General features: G+C 42.4%; 1 protein-coding gene across 8 annotated transcripts in view; it reads right to left on the reverse strand.

Moving 5' to 3' along the window:
• Positions 1-15,019, reverse strand: part of Sp100 (SP100 nuclear antigen) — an 80,133-nt gene that overhangs the window by 60,826 nt on the left and 4,288 nt on the right. For 6 of the 8 annotated variants that reach the window (XM_042679071.1, XM_042679072.1, XM_042679070.1 and 3 more), the window contains 6 exons: positions 7,728-7,872; positions 4,804-4,972; positions 4,600-4,683; positions 2,388-2,450; positions 1,304-1,450; positions 318-401 (listed from right to left, as the gene is read on the reverse strand). In XM_042679071.1, the coding sequence (XP_042535005.1) occupies positions 318-401; positions 1,304-1,450; positions 2,388-2,450; positions 4,600-4,683; positions 4,804-4,972; positions 7,728-7,872 (692 nt within the window). Of the gene's footprint in view, positions 1-317; positions 402-1,303; positions 1,451-2,387; positions 2,451-4,599; positions 4,684-4,803; positions 4,973-7,644; positions 7,873-15,019 lie in introns of those variants that run through there. The other 2 variants (XM_042679078.1, XM_042679076.1) reach the window with 2 other exon arrangements.

The raw sequence follows: 15,019 nt of genomic DNA on the forward strand, positions 1-15,019 counted from the left end.
TATTTATTTATTTATGTCAGTCAGTCCTGGGGCTTGAACTCTGGGCCTGGGCACTGTCCCTCAGCTCTTCAACTCAAGGGCTAGTGCTCTGCCATCTGAGCCACAGTGCCACTTCTGACTTTTTCTGCTTATGTGGTACTGAGGAACTGAACCCAGGGATCATGCATGCAAGGTAAGCACTCTACCACTGAGCCACCGTCCCGGCTCCTCAGTTGTCAATTTAAAAAATGGTTAAGGATAGTTTTTGAAAAGAACAACAATTAACAATCAAACAAATAGAGACGATCAGTAAGTTTGGTGAGGGAGGTAATAGTTACTTTCTTCGTTGCAGGCCAGGGGGCTGGGTGGCTGTAAGCTTGCATCCCAGTGGTCCACGTAGGCAGCTTCTTGTTCCTGGGACTCTGAAGACAGAAGGATCACAGATGAGACCCAGCGGTGTCTTGCTCTTTCCTGGCTTCATTTTGCCATAACTCACCCTGCTTCCCATATTGCTACTTATGGCCTATTTGTATACCCTTCGTCCATCTGCGGAAGTATCTGCTTCGTTGATCCTATGGCACTCCCTGGCTGACGGACTCTGCTGAATATTTCTGTCTCTCTTCCCACTTTGTGTCTCACTTTTTTTCTTTCTAAACCTTTTCCTCCCATTCCCATCAGCATACCAGGCTCTATTCCTGCCCTTCCTGTGTCTGTGTGATCTTTTCCCTTCCCTTCCCCTTTCTCTTTCCTTTCTCTCCTTCCTTCCTTTCTTCCTTCCTTCCTTTCCCTTTCCCCTTGCTTTTTTCCCCTTTTTAACTTTTCCTTTTTTCCTTTCTCCCTTCCTTTTCTTTCTTCATTCTCCTTCCTTCTCCCTCCCCCTTTCTTTCCTTCATTCCTTCCTTTCTCTCCTTCTCTCTTTTGCTTGCTTGCTTATACTCCAGACCTCACAGTTACCACCTGAGCCATGTCTCAGCCCTCTTGTTTTATTTTTCAGATAGAGTTTTGCCTCTGTGTGTGTGTGTGTGTGTGTGTGTGTGTGTAAGCCTGCCCAGCTCAGCATCCTCCTACTTTTTGCCTCCACAAAGCTGGAACCCCAGGTACATACCATCATATCCAGCTTAGTGACAGACATGGGTTTTTCTTAACTTTATGCTCAGACTGCTATCTTCCTTATCTCTGACTCCAGAGTAGATGGGATTACAGCTGTGAGCTGTTGTGCCTGTCTCTGTGCAATTATCTTTTTGTATCAAACATTAGTCTATTGATCTGACACCAGCCAAGGTGTCAGATTATATTCTTTACAAGGCTAAAAACTGAGTCTTACCTACAGGTGTAGGCTCTTGAGTCTGTTGTTTGATTGCTTCTTGGCAGTCTAATTCATCATTGTGGTCATGGGTTCCATTTGCTTGCCTGCCATCTGTCTGTTGTGTGTGGTGACCCTCTGTCAGTTCATTTTCCAGGAGGATAGAACCTAAAAAATCATTTTGCTCCATAGATATTTTGTTTCCTCCTGGTATTGGCCAGGATCCAAAAGGAAAATGCAAATCACTCAAAGCTCATAAAGCAGAGGGAATTTAATTCAGTTAATGGGAGAGCTGAGGGGCCCAAATGGAAGGACACACCAACCAGGAGATTGGTTAACAGGAAGCTGGGGAGGGCCTGGAGGAGAGTCTAAGGCTGGAGTGGTCACAGGGGGGCAGAAAGTGGAACCAGAGTGGAAGGCGGAGCCATGGTGGGTGGGTGGAGCCATGGGTGGGTGGGGCCATGGTAGGTGGAGCCATGGGTGGGTGGAGCCATGGGTGGGTGGAGCCATGGGTGGGTGGAGCCATGGGTGGGTGGGTGGAGCCGTGGTGGGTGGAGCCATGGGTGGGTGGGTGGAGCCATGGGTGGGTGATTGGAGCCATGGTGGGTGGGTGGAGCCATGGGTGGGTGGGTGGAGCCATGGGTGGGTGGAGCCATGAGTGGGTGGAGCCATGGGTGGGTGAGTGGAGCCATGGTGGGTGGGTGGAGCCATGGGTGGGTAGGTGTAGCCATGGGTGGGTGGAGCCATTGAGTGGGTGGAGCCATGGTGGGTGGGTGGAGCCATGGGTGGGTGGGTGGAGCCATGGGTGGGTGGGTGGAGCCACTGAGTGGGTGGAGCCATGGTGGGTGAGTGGAGCCATGGGTGGGTGGGTGGAGCCATGGGTGGATAGGTGGGGCAAGCTCCTGGTTTCTCCCTTCTTCCAGTTTGGGCCTGTATCTTTCATGTTAGAGGGCCCACAACAAAGCCAGCTAGTAATGAAAGGTCTGAAGAAATGAGACAGGAGGCTGGGAGGAGAGGCTACAGAAGCAAAGATCTGGCAAAGCAAGGAGGCAGCCCCATTGCACCCCTGGAATGATACCGCACAGCATCACACAGGGGCACGGACCGGAGGAAGACAAGTGATCCAAGGACCATATCAGGCTTCTGATAAAAGAGTTTTCACCAAATCCTAGAGGGAAGACATCAGAAGTTCATTTCAGAAAGTTGAGCCTGGGGTTGGCCACTTTCCCTCTTGTCTTCATTATGAAAGAATCCAAGTATCACTCCACTTCAAAGCCAGTCTGGAGTTGACAGGTACTTGGGGCCTGGGTGCTGTCCCTGAGCTTCTTTGGCTCAAGGCTAGCGCTCTACCACTTGAGCCACAGCATCACTTTCAGCTTTTTTGGTAGTTCATTGGAGATAAAAGTCTCACTGGCTTTTCCTGCCTGGGTTGGTTTTGAACCATGGGCCTCAGATCTCAGCTTCCTGAGTAGCTAGTGTTACAAGAGCAAGCCACTGTCACTTGCCTCCCCTGATTCTTTATTATTATTAAATATTTCATTGCTATTATAGAGGTGATGTACAGAGGGGTTACAGTTGTTAAGTCAGGTTAAGAGTACATTTCTTTTTAGACCATGTCACCCCTTCCCTCGCTCACTCCCTGTGTTTCCCTCTGGTCCCCACCCACAAGTTTCTATAATCCATTTTCAACATAGTGTCTAGTAAGTACCACTGCTGCATTTTCTACCTGATTCTTTAAGACAGACTTTAGCTCCAAGAGTGGATGACAGCCAGAAGCACCCCTGGCTTGAAGGCCCCACCCCCACCCCGAGCCACCTCTCCAGTGTCCCCTATGAGGGGCTCTAGAACTTGGATGACTTGTCTTGACATCCACGGTCCCAGTAAGCCTGCCTTTGTCCTGGGACCTGCCCTGTGCAGTGGCCCTGTCTGAGTCTCATGCAGTCCTGGTGGCAGGGCCGCAGCAACTTTCACACCTTAGCCTCTCCGCACACATCGGCAGGCTGCAGGCTCTTCCCCTGGGCCTACAACTTTCTGGTTTCATGCTTCCCTGCCTTTTTCCTTGGAACACAGGCTCTGGGGTCAGAATGTCTGGGAGGCTCCTTGGTTCATTTGGCCTTAGACAAACTCCACACATGCAATCTCTCTGCCTTCGGTTTCCTCACCCGCATAATGAGACAGTGAGAGCTGTCTGCAATAGGAGCTGGCGTGGGAGAGCAACAGCAGCCAGAGCAGACCTCTCGGCGTGCAGCTCCCAGCAAGGTGCCTTGAGTTGTCCTTTGCCCCTTTCTGCCCTTATTTCCCCCTCCTCCTTCCTGTTTCTCTCTCCAGGTACCCCCAGTACTCTCCACTCATCTCTACCACTTCCTCCCTGTGCTTCTGTGTATCTGCTTTTCTCCAGGAACATTCCTGCTCTTGAACAACACTCTACACATTTAAGTCTATCCCTGCCAACCAGGTGCTGGTGGCTCACACCTGTAATCCTAGCCAATAAGGAGGCTCAGATCTGAGGATTATGGTGCAAAGCCAGGGAAGTAAAGTCTGAGAGTCTCTTATCTCCATTTAACCACCGAAAAGCCAGAAGTAGAGCTGTGACTCAAGTGGTAGCATAAAAACTCAAGGACAGCACCCAGGTCCTGAGAACAAGCCCCAGGACCAGCACACACACACACACAAAGAAATCTATCTTTTCCTGTTCTGTCATCAGCTCTGATATGGTGATATACTAAAAAAGAGATATTTTGTTCTCACTTCTTAAAGACTGGTGACCCTGCTGCAGCATGAGTGGGACTGGTGAAACCTTCGGGAGGTGGAGCCTAGCGGAAGGAAGTTAGGTCATTGGGGGGCGTGTCCTTGACAGAGACATTGGAACCCTAACCCCTTCGCTTTCTTTACTTCTAGCATTAGGTACAAGCTCCTTGTCACAAGGTCCTGCCTGGACGCAGGCCCAAAGGGATGGGGTCAAGCACTCACTCACTGAAACCTCTGAAGCCACAGGGCACAATACATCTGTCCTCTTTCAAGTTGATGTCTCTCAGGGATTTTTATGTTGTTTTTTTTTTAAGACAAGATCAAGCCTTATAATACAGACTGACTTCAAACCCATGACCCTCCTCCCTTAGCCTCCTGAGCATTGAGCTTACAGCTGTGTACCACCATACCCAGCTTCATGTAGTTATTTTGTCATAGCAAGAGAAACCTAACACGGAGCTCATACAAACTCCCATCTTTGCCTTTTCTATGATTCTGCCACATTTCTTCCCCAATTCACACGCTCGGCCAAGGGATCCTGTGTCTCTTTTCAATCTAGTTGTAATTACCTTGTTCCATCCTGAGGTGTCTGTTAGATCTCTCATCCGCCTCTTCCCCATCACCCTCTTGGACATTCAGGCTCTTTTGGATTGCTGGGAGTTGAGGAGAGAGCAAGAAGAAAGAGAAGGAAGAAAAGTGATAAAGAGAGGCTTAATATGTGACAGTTGAAAAAATGGCACTGGACTTCAAACGGTGGTAATACATCTAATTACCATATACAAAACTTCGGTGAATGAGAGTTAATTCAGGATATTCCTGCATGTTGACCTGGCTGAACAATGCGTCCAGAACTTCCATATCAAATGTCTTCTCCATCTCCAAGAGAACTTTGTATACCACTTTGTGGAGAGGGATCAGGTTTCTAAAAGAGTCTTGACAATCCTTAAAAAAAATTAAATGGAGAAAATTTAATCACAAACTTCCAAGTAACAGAAGACTCCTGAATGTAATTTTACAGTTATGTTTATATGTATATTTCATATGTGTAATTGGTGTCATATAAATATATGAATATAAACATATAGATCCATCTTTTCTGTGTGCTAGTACAGGAGTTTGAATTCAAGGCCACTCACACTTGCCTAGTTTTGTTGTTTTATTTTTATTTTTTGGCTTTTTAGCTATGCCTCCACTTCCAGTATTTTGCTGGTTAATTGGGGATAAGAGTTTCAGGAATTTGTCTGCCTGGGTTGGCTTTAAACCATAATCTTCAGCTCTCTGCCTCTTGAGTAGCTAGAATTACTGCTATGAGCTACTGGTATTAGGCTTTAAAAAAATTATCTTTAGATATTTGTACAAAGGGGTTTCAATTCAGTATGTCAGTTTATGAGTATAATGTATCCTTCTCCTATGCCAACCACACTCAATTTACTCAAGTTAATCTGCTTCCATTTCTACTCTACCTCTCTCCATTTCTCTGCCCACTTTCCCCTTGACCTCATCCTTTCTCTGACAAAACATGTTTCAGTTTCCTGGTATTCATTTTGTTAAGCAGTAAGTTAGTTGTTCAAAGGAGTTACACTAGTGGAATCCTTCCTGTATATACCAAATGAGCCACAAACTTGTTTGTGTGTTTGTGTGTGTGTGTGTGTATGCATATTGCCCTATATATGTTTCCATATGTATTTATAAATTAGATCTAACTTCTATAGATGAGAGATGACATGTACTTGCTCTCTTGAGCCTGACTTACTTCATTTAACATAATTTTCCATTCTTGTTTTTTGTTTTTTGGGTCCGGTCGTGGGGCCTGAACTCTGGGCCTGGGTGCTGTCCCTCAGCTCTTTAGCTCAAGGCTAGCGCTCTACCACTTGAACCACAGCGCCACTTCCGGCTTTTTTTCTTTTTGCTTATGTGGTGCTGAGAAATCAAACCCAGGGCCTCATGCATGCAAGGCAAGCGCTCTACCACTGAGCCACCTTCCCAGCCCCATAATTTTCCATTCTTTATTTAACATAATTTGCCATTCTTTTCCTTGAAAATGGCACAATAATACCATTATTTCTGATGGATGAGTAAAATTGCACTCTATGTATATATATATAATATTTTCTTGATCCACTGATCCATTGTAGGGCATCTAGGCTGTTTCCATAACTTAGCTATCATGAACAGTGCATCAATGAACATACGTATATCAAGTGTCTTTACAATATCTTGACCTGTATCTTTTGGGTAACAGTTAATGTATTTTCAATTTCTCTACTTACACATACTGTCGTGTAAAGTTTAAGAATTTATATATTTGTGTAGCTATTGAATAAAACTAGTAACTTTCTCCCCCATAAAAATATCCATTGGTAGCTGGGCACCAGTGGCTCACACCTGCTAGCTGCTCAGGAGGCTGAGATCTTAGGATCACAGTTCAAAGCCAGCCCAGGTAGGAAAGTCCATGAGACACTTATCTCCAATTAACCACCAGAAAACTGGAATTGGTGCTGTGGCTCAAGTGGTAGAGCATTTGCCTTGAGCTGAAGAGCTCAGGGACAGCTCCCAGGCCCAGAGTTCAAGCCCCACGACTGACAATAAAATAAAATAAAATAAAACATTGGTGACACTGTTCTTCTCACCCTCATTTATATTCTATGTAAGATGGAGTAAGTATGAAGGAGAAAGAGGGATTAAAAGTTAATTGAGGGCTGGGAAGGTGGCTCAGTGGTAGAGTGCTTGCTTAGCATGCATGAGGCCTTGGGTTAATTCCTCAGCACCACATAAACAGAAAAAGCCGGAAGTGATGCTCAAGTGGTAGAGCACTAGTCTTGAGCTGAAGATCTCCTTGGGACAGTGCCCAGGCCCAGAGTTCAAGCCCACGACCAACAAAAAAAAAAAGAAAAGAAAAGAAAGAAAAAGTTAATTGATGTGTATCCAAAGTCAAAATCCTTTGGGAGTAGGCTTAGCAGGTGATGAGGGCTGTCCTTTTACTTGGACAACTCCTAGCCTTCTCTCAATACTGATTTGGCCAGAAGAAAATCAGGTGACCATTCCCTCTGGCTGAGAATGTGGCCATGAGAAAGTATATTCATGGGGTTGAAGCACAACTCACTACACTGAACCTCCCACTGAGCCTATGGGTAAAATTCACCCAAATTCTACTATAGCAGAAATGGAGAGCTGCAAAAGAAAGATGTAAAGATGCTACAGAAAAAAGAGCAAGCATCTACTCTCAAATGTGTCCTGACAGGATACCCTGTATGTTCTCAGATTCAGGATTTTAAGATTGACATTTATTAAAATTAAAATGCGGTGTTAATTGTGATTTCATTATATCAGCTCAGTAAAATAATTTACCAGCTCATTAAGAATAATCTGTTTAATTTTTAGCGTAGTTTATGTTAATGCGCATTATGTACAAGACCTTGCACCTCTACGGAGTGGCCCCACTTCTGATCTGGCCTGTGTCACTGCTGCTCACCCTGACTCTGGAGGGGGCCACAGAACATGTGCCTTGAGTGAGAGGCAGGACCATCTGTGTGGCTCTCTGCAGTCCATCTTCCCTCTAACTTCCAGGAGCAAAGGTACCACCCACAGGAGACATGAGAATCCTCTAGTTATACCTTGAATTTTGGTTCCAGGAGATGAAGGTATAGCTTCATTTTGGGCTTCCTTCCCAGATTATAATGTAGTAAATGTCACTTACTTCATACATTTTGTTGGTGATGTGTTCACGGTCACGGAGACCCTCAAGAAATGGAAATGGCTTTATTATTGCCTTTGAAATCTCCACTTTAAATTTTTTGTAATGTTTGAATAAAATGTCCTTTATCTCCTTTTTGGTGACTGTTCTGAGGGAAAAGAACACCAGGGAAAATGATCATCAACATTGTGAGATGTTTGTGGTAACTATTAAGATTTTACAAATGAAAGGGAGGCTATGAAGAACCAATACATGAAAATAGGTAGGTCTGAATAGAATTACCTAAATAGAGGGAACTGAAACAATAAACAAAAACATAATAGAAGAAAGCAGGGAAGTTATACAAGATATATATTATATAAGTAGAGTAAATATTTGGGAATATACACTATATATATATATATATAATAGAGTATAAATACGTAATATATGTTAGAATATATATAATAGAGTGTATATAAAGGATATATTATATAGATATATATATCTTACATAAGTAGAGTATTTGATACTATAGGTTATATATTTCATTTTTAAAAAAAAATTTTTTTTTGGGTCCAGTCTTGGGCCTGAACTCTGAGCCTGGACGCTGTCCCTCAGCTCTTCAGGTCAAGGCTAGCGCTCTACCACTTGAGCCACAGCACTACTTCTGGCTTTTCTTTTTCTGCTTATGTGGTGCTGAGGAATCGAACCCAGGGCCTCATGCATGCAAGGCAAACGCTCTACCACTGAGCCACCTTCCCAGCCCTATATATTTCATATATTTAATATATAGAGGATATACTGTATTTTATTGTATACATATTACATAGTATATAATATATAATATAATATTATATAGAATATCTACTATAATATATAGTATATGTGATATATACAATACTATATATAAAATTAATTATATAAAATTATGTCATATAATCTATTATATATCAAACATAACATATAATATACATATTATAATAAGTTAAATAATAATATGACATGTTATACTATACTATATATAATATATTATACCTATTTTATCTATTATATATCATATATACATATGACATATACTATATATACTATAATATATAGTATATAAATATACCATATAACATATGTAATATATATACTATATATAATATGTAGTATGTATTATATATCATACATATTATATATATGTTTTATATTATATATATATATGACTTAAAACTCTAGTCTGAGCCAGGTGATTAGCTACTCAGGAGGTTCAGATCTGAAGATTGAGGTTTGAAGCCAGTCTGATCAGACAAATTGGAGAGACTTTAATCTCCAATTAAGCAGCAAAAATCCACCAGAATTGGAGGTGTGGCTTGAGTGGTAGAGTGCTGTGAGTGAAAAATCCAAGTGAGAACATGAGACCCTAAGTTCAAACCCTAGTACCTGCATAAAATAAGAAAAGATAAGAAAAAATCTAGTCTGTCCTAACCAAAGTCATTGTAAAGATATCTTCACCTAATCATATCAGAATTTTTTAATTAAAAATTTTGAGATAAACAGGTACTCCACAGGGGAATAAAAAAATAATGAACTAAAGATGAAAGCCAACTTTGAAAGTGTATATTAACTAACATTTAAGAGGGGGAAAAGTCTCAGAAAGACAAAAACAAGATGTCCCTTATGTTACCTATTAAGAGGAAAACAGTTATGAATATCAGTTCATAAATATATGATCTGGTTTAATAATGGTGACTATAATTCAACAAGAAGACTAGTCTTAGTTTCTCTATACATCTTTAAACAATTTGTTAGTGTCTACGATAAAAGCTTTTTGGATTTTAATTGGGTTTTCATCCACCTTATAGATAATTTGGTGAGAGAGCATTTTTCACTACTTAAGCTGCAATCTGTTCAATACTATATAACCTCTCATTTATTTTTCTTTAATTTTCCTAGCATCGTCAATTAGAGGTCATGAACATGTTTTACCAAACTTATTCCAGTTATTTTATTGTTTTTGAAGCTACTTTTGAAGCTACTATTTAAAATAGTATGTACAGATAGAATTGTTTTGAAAAATATTAACTATTATGACCTTTTAGGTTTATGTTCATGTAATTATAAATCTATAAATGCTAAAGTATTTATAGATTTCTTTTAGCTTTTATGAAAAACATAAATACTAAAGCATCAATATCAAAATCATTAGGCTGGCAAATTATCTCACCAGGTACCCTATGCAGCCTGCAAAAAGATTCAGGAAACATTCATTCCTTGATAGAAAAAGAGGGTAATGTCCATGAAAATTTTAAGATATTCAGTTAGACCCCCCAAGCCCCACCTTGATTACATAACTGGAAATAAAAGCATCAATACACATTTTATAGAAATGAGTCTTCTCCCCCCGCTCCCCCAGCTTTGCCTTCTCCCCAGACTAAAAGCCACTTGCCAGGAATGACTCAACCCTTTCTCCTCTGCCCTGCTCACTTCTCCCTGCCACACGACTTCTTTGCTGCTGCCTGATGACTAAGACTCAGAGATTTGTTGGCTCTGCCTAGCAGGCTCACCTCCAGATGGCCATATAGTGAACCTCCTTCATTTCCTTTAGAGTTTGGTTTCACTGTCAACTTAATGAGGCTCATTTTGGCCCATAAATACAACCTCAACCCCCAACTTGCCCCACACTCCTATCTCCTAATCTACTTTTTTCTTTTTCCAATGTCCTTAGCACTCTTTAACACACTCAATCAGTTATTTATTTTTATATCTTATTCATTGTGTCTTTTCTACCAAAAATGTATATGCCATAGGGCAGGGGTTTTTAGCTGTTTACATTGGTTTTTCTTTAGTATCTGATACATATATGGCACTGCTCTTGTTAGGTCTGCCTGGGAAAAATGGCTCTTCCCTTTGTTTTCTCTCTGTGCACATGTGCCCTTCCCTAGAAGTCCCTGCCTAGCACTTGTAACCCAGGTAACTGGAGCACCTGCAGAAAAAAGACTTATTTTGGTCATGCTTTTGGTGTTTCTGGCTGTGGTAGCTTGATTCTATTGTTTTGGAGCAAGAGGTGAGCTGCATGCCACTGTGAGAAGCAAAGCTACTCGCTACCTTTTAGCATCCTGGAAGCAAAATCAGAAAGAGAGAGGAAGAGGTGGGAGTCAAAATCCTCTTCAAGGACACGCCCCCAATGACCTAACTTCCTCGTATGAGGCTCCACCTCCTAAAGGTTCTACTAATAATCAGAGACCAAGGCTTCAACAAATGAGCCCATGGGAGACAGGTATAATCCAAACCATAGTGGTAACTGGCTAAGAAACTTGGACATTTAAAAGGTGAATTTTCAAATCTAAAAACAAATGTAAGTGAAAGAATAAATATTATATAATTATATAAAGCCTACATGCCATCATCAATTGTGAAACATTTCTGAGAATCATTAAGGATCTAAATAGAGACATTCATATTTTCTAGAACTGAAGACAAAACATGAGGTTAAAAAGTCAAAGGAATGACTAGGAGATTGGCCCAAGTGATAGAGTACTTGCCTAGTCAGAGCAGCTCCCTGAGTTCAAACTCCAGTGCTGCTAAACAAACAAAAAAACAGTAGAGGACCCAGCATGAGCAATATGGCAAAACAGAAGGTCTCTAGATTTTGCATCCTTCACAGAACAGCCAACTAGCAGCTTCCCACAAACAAGAACCAGAGGATGAGGCTGGGTCTTGAACCACAAAACAAAACCACAGTAGAAGAGCACAGGGGCCAGGGGCCAGTGGCTCATGCCTGTAATCCTAGCTACTCAGGAGGTTGAGATCTGAGGATCATGGTTCAAAGCCAGCCAGAGCAGGAAAGTCTGTGAGATTCTTATCTCCAATAAACCACCCGAAAACCAGAAGTGGTGCTATGGCTCAAGTGGTAGAGCACAAGCCTTGAGCTGAAGAGTTCAGGGACATCACCCACACCCAGAGTTCAAGCCCCATGACCGACAAAAAAAAAAAAAAGAAGAGCACACGGACAATTTCACTTGGGCCACGTTGCTGCTCCTCAGACCAGCACAGGCCTTGCCGGGACAGTACCCCTGGTCTTAAGGTTTCTCCAGAGAGAAAAACAGACCCCAAGTGGGATATCCAATCTCTCCAGAATTCCAAGGTACTTTCTGGGAAGCTTTTTTCTGTTTTATCTAATGGAGTGCACCGAAGGGATTGGCAAGCTAGGCCCCTGAGTTCACCTATAAGCAAAGAAGGGGGCAGGGATGGCGCTGGGCTCTTGTCACATGACGCCCATCAGGACTCCAGCGGCAGATCTGTGGGCTTGCAGAGCTGATGGCTCCCTGGGGCAGTGAGCATGTTCAGCATGTCTGCCTGGCTTGTGTCCCTAGCCTGTAGTCCAAAGGAACACACACAGCCCAGCCTATTGCCTAGGCCAGACTGTTGACTTTACCTGGACTTCAGAGCACAGGTTCTGGCTTTATCCAACCAAATAGCCCAATACCAACCACCACCCAGCCTCAGAAGCTAGCCTCTGCCTCACCTGGGCAGCAAGCCAAACCAGCTGATCTGGTTTGAGAGACCGGAGACCCCACACAGTGACACTGCCTAGCTCAGAGCCCTGTCAGCGACTAAACAGGTGACCACACTGATGTCTTGCCTAACTGACCCTCTGGAGCCTCCGACCCCTAGGACCAAAGAGCACACACTGTGAACCTGTGCATCCTCGAAGCCCAATCTGTAACCCAACCTGCACAGGCAGGAAACCAGCCTGGAAATTCCTCCCAAATGTTGAGCACTGTGTGCGATCCCATTTGGCCCAGGCTTAAGAATCTTGTCTGAATGTTTCATGTAGTCCACAGTACTGACTGGGCATGAATCCAGTCAATGATCCTGACCCACAGAGAAGCACAGCCTGCAGCCCAGCTCTGCCACAGAGTCAGCCAGTGACCTCACCTGGCTGTGTGGCAAAGCCTGTGACACTGACCAGCAACTGTGAAACGTGACACCATCTGACTAAGATCAGCTGCCTCAAAGCATCAATTTTGGGACACAGTTGGGATCCTGTAGTATCTAGATTCTGAGACTCCCCCCACCCCAACTGGCCAGAAGCCCACCCCAAAGGAGAACCCATTCCCATCAGCCCACCGAAGTATGGAGCACATGTTGGAGCCATGCCTGATTACAAGGCCCAAACTTGGCCTTTCTCAATAGCAGAGCAGAGCTTGTCCATCACAGAGCCCAGCCACAGTGCTTCCTGACCACAGAAACCAGTCATCGACTCCTGTCATTCCCAGAGCATGGACAGTGACACTGTTAAATTAGAGACCCTAACAGCAAGCCTTATTTCATGTGGCTGCTACTAGCTAGCCTATCCAGAACTCTAGACTGGACTGACTGGGGAAGATCTTTGTCAAAACAAACTTTCAAAGGCTGGAAGAGATTACTGCTAGGATGGTAAATGTCAAAAAGAATACGCAGAAGAGGGAACCCTTGTGCAGTGATAGTGGGGACAAAAATTAGTACAATGATTATAGAAAACAGTATGGAGGTTCCACAAAATAATAAAAGCACCATATGACACAGCAGTCCCATAGTTGGATATATATTCAAAACAAAACTAAACAAAACTTGTTCAGGTGCTGGTGGCTCATGCCTGTCATCCTAGCTACTCAGGAGGCTGAGATCTGAGGATCACGGTTTGAAGCCAGCTGGAGCAGAAAAGTCTGTGAGAGTCTTATCTCCAGTAAACTACTCAGAAAAAGCCACAAGTGGTAGAGTGCTAGCCTTGAGCACAAAGAGGTTCAGGGACAGTCCATAGGCCCTGAGTTCAAGCCCCAAGACTGGTAAAAAAAAAAAAAGAAATAAAATCTGTGCATCAAAGAGATATTGATACTTCCCTTATTCATTGTAGCTTTATTCACAATATTGACAGCATAAAAAGGAAGCAATCTGTCAATGTATACACACATATGTGATGTACTCATAAATATATGTAACATATGAATATTATATATATATATACATACATACAATGGAATATTGACCAGTCAGGAAAAAAAGGAAAATCTGCTACTTGCCACAACATGGATGAATCTCAAGGGCTGCTACTTGCCACAACATCCAGAGAAAAGACAGATATTGTGTGATCTCACTTATATGTGAGATCAAACTCATAGAAACATAAAAATGGCAAAACATAGAATGGTGGTCACCAAGGGCTGGGTATGGGGAAATGGACTGATGTTGGTCAAAGACTATAGTTTCCCGTGAAAAATAAATAGATGAGATGATAGTGGATATGAATAAGCATAGTGACTATAACAATTGCATTATATCACTGAAATTTTCTAAGAGAGTATTGTTAAATATTCTTACCATACAAAAAAGGTAACTACATAAGTCAATAAATATATCAACTGATTGTATACTCACTTCCCAATATAGGTATATAAAATCATCACGTTGTGCACAGTAAGGTTTACAGTTTTTTAACAACTAAACCTCAAAACACTGGGGGGAAAAAGGGAAAAATATGATTACAGTGAGGCATCTGCACTTTCCGTCACTGTTCCTTTTTCTTTTTTGATGATGGTGGTGCTAGGATTTGAACTAGGACCTCGTGCTTGCTCCAACACTTGAGCCAACCCTTCAACTTTCTTGCTCACAGCTGGGGTTCTCTCTACTTCTTGAGCCATGCCTCCAGCTCTGCTTCTTGTTGGCTAGTTGGAGATGGAGTCTGTCAGCCTTTTCTGCCTGTGTTGGCTTTGGCCCTTCAGACCTCAGCCTCCTAAGTAGCTAGGATTATAGGTTTGAGCCACCAGTGCCTGGTATATTCTTAACTTATTTTATGATGTTGGTGTGTTTAGATTATTTCTGTAATATGATAAACAATTCTTAAATTTTAGATACATTCTACTTAAAAGTTTTGCATCCTCCAAAGTAAATAAGCATAATTTTACATGAGTTATGAGAGCTTATGAAGACCAAAACCCATTTCTACTTATTCTAGAATAAAAATCTAGAACATCAAGAATGAAGCTTCTAGAAAGTAAAACCAAACAAAGGAGTTACACCTCATTGAAGCTGGAATTTTTATGGTAGACATGGAATGAAAAACTGTAAGGAAGAAAAGTGTCCAAAGTTTCAGTGACATCATTTTGAACCTTATTCTGAATATATCTAAATACTCCTGAAAGCTTGAAAGTGAAATAAAGGTGTTTTAGATGGTGAAGATTTTTTTTAAAGTATATGAAGAAGCCAGGATGGCAATGTAGCCCAGCAGACACCATGAGACAAACTCCTGTATTTACGGAGGAAATGGAGGGATGTTTTCTTTAAAGACT

This window comes from Dipodomys spectabilis, unplaced genomic scaffold, assembly GCF_019054845.1.
Source record: "Dipodomys spectabilis isolate Male_0828 unplaced genomic scaffold, ASM1905484v1 ptg000051l, whole genome shotgun sequence".
In the NCBI taxonomy this organism is placed as follows: domain Eukaryota; kingdom Metazoa; phylum Chordata; class Mammalia; order Rodentia; family Heteromyidae; genus Dipodomys; species Dipodomys spectabilis.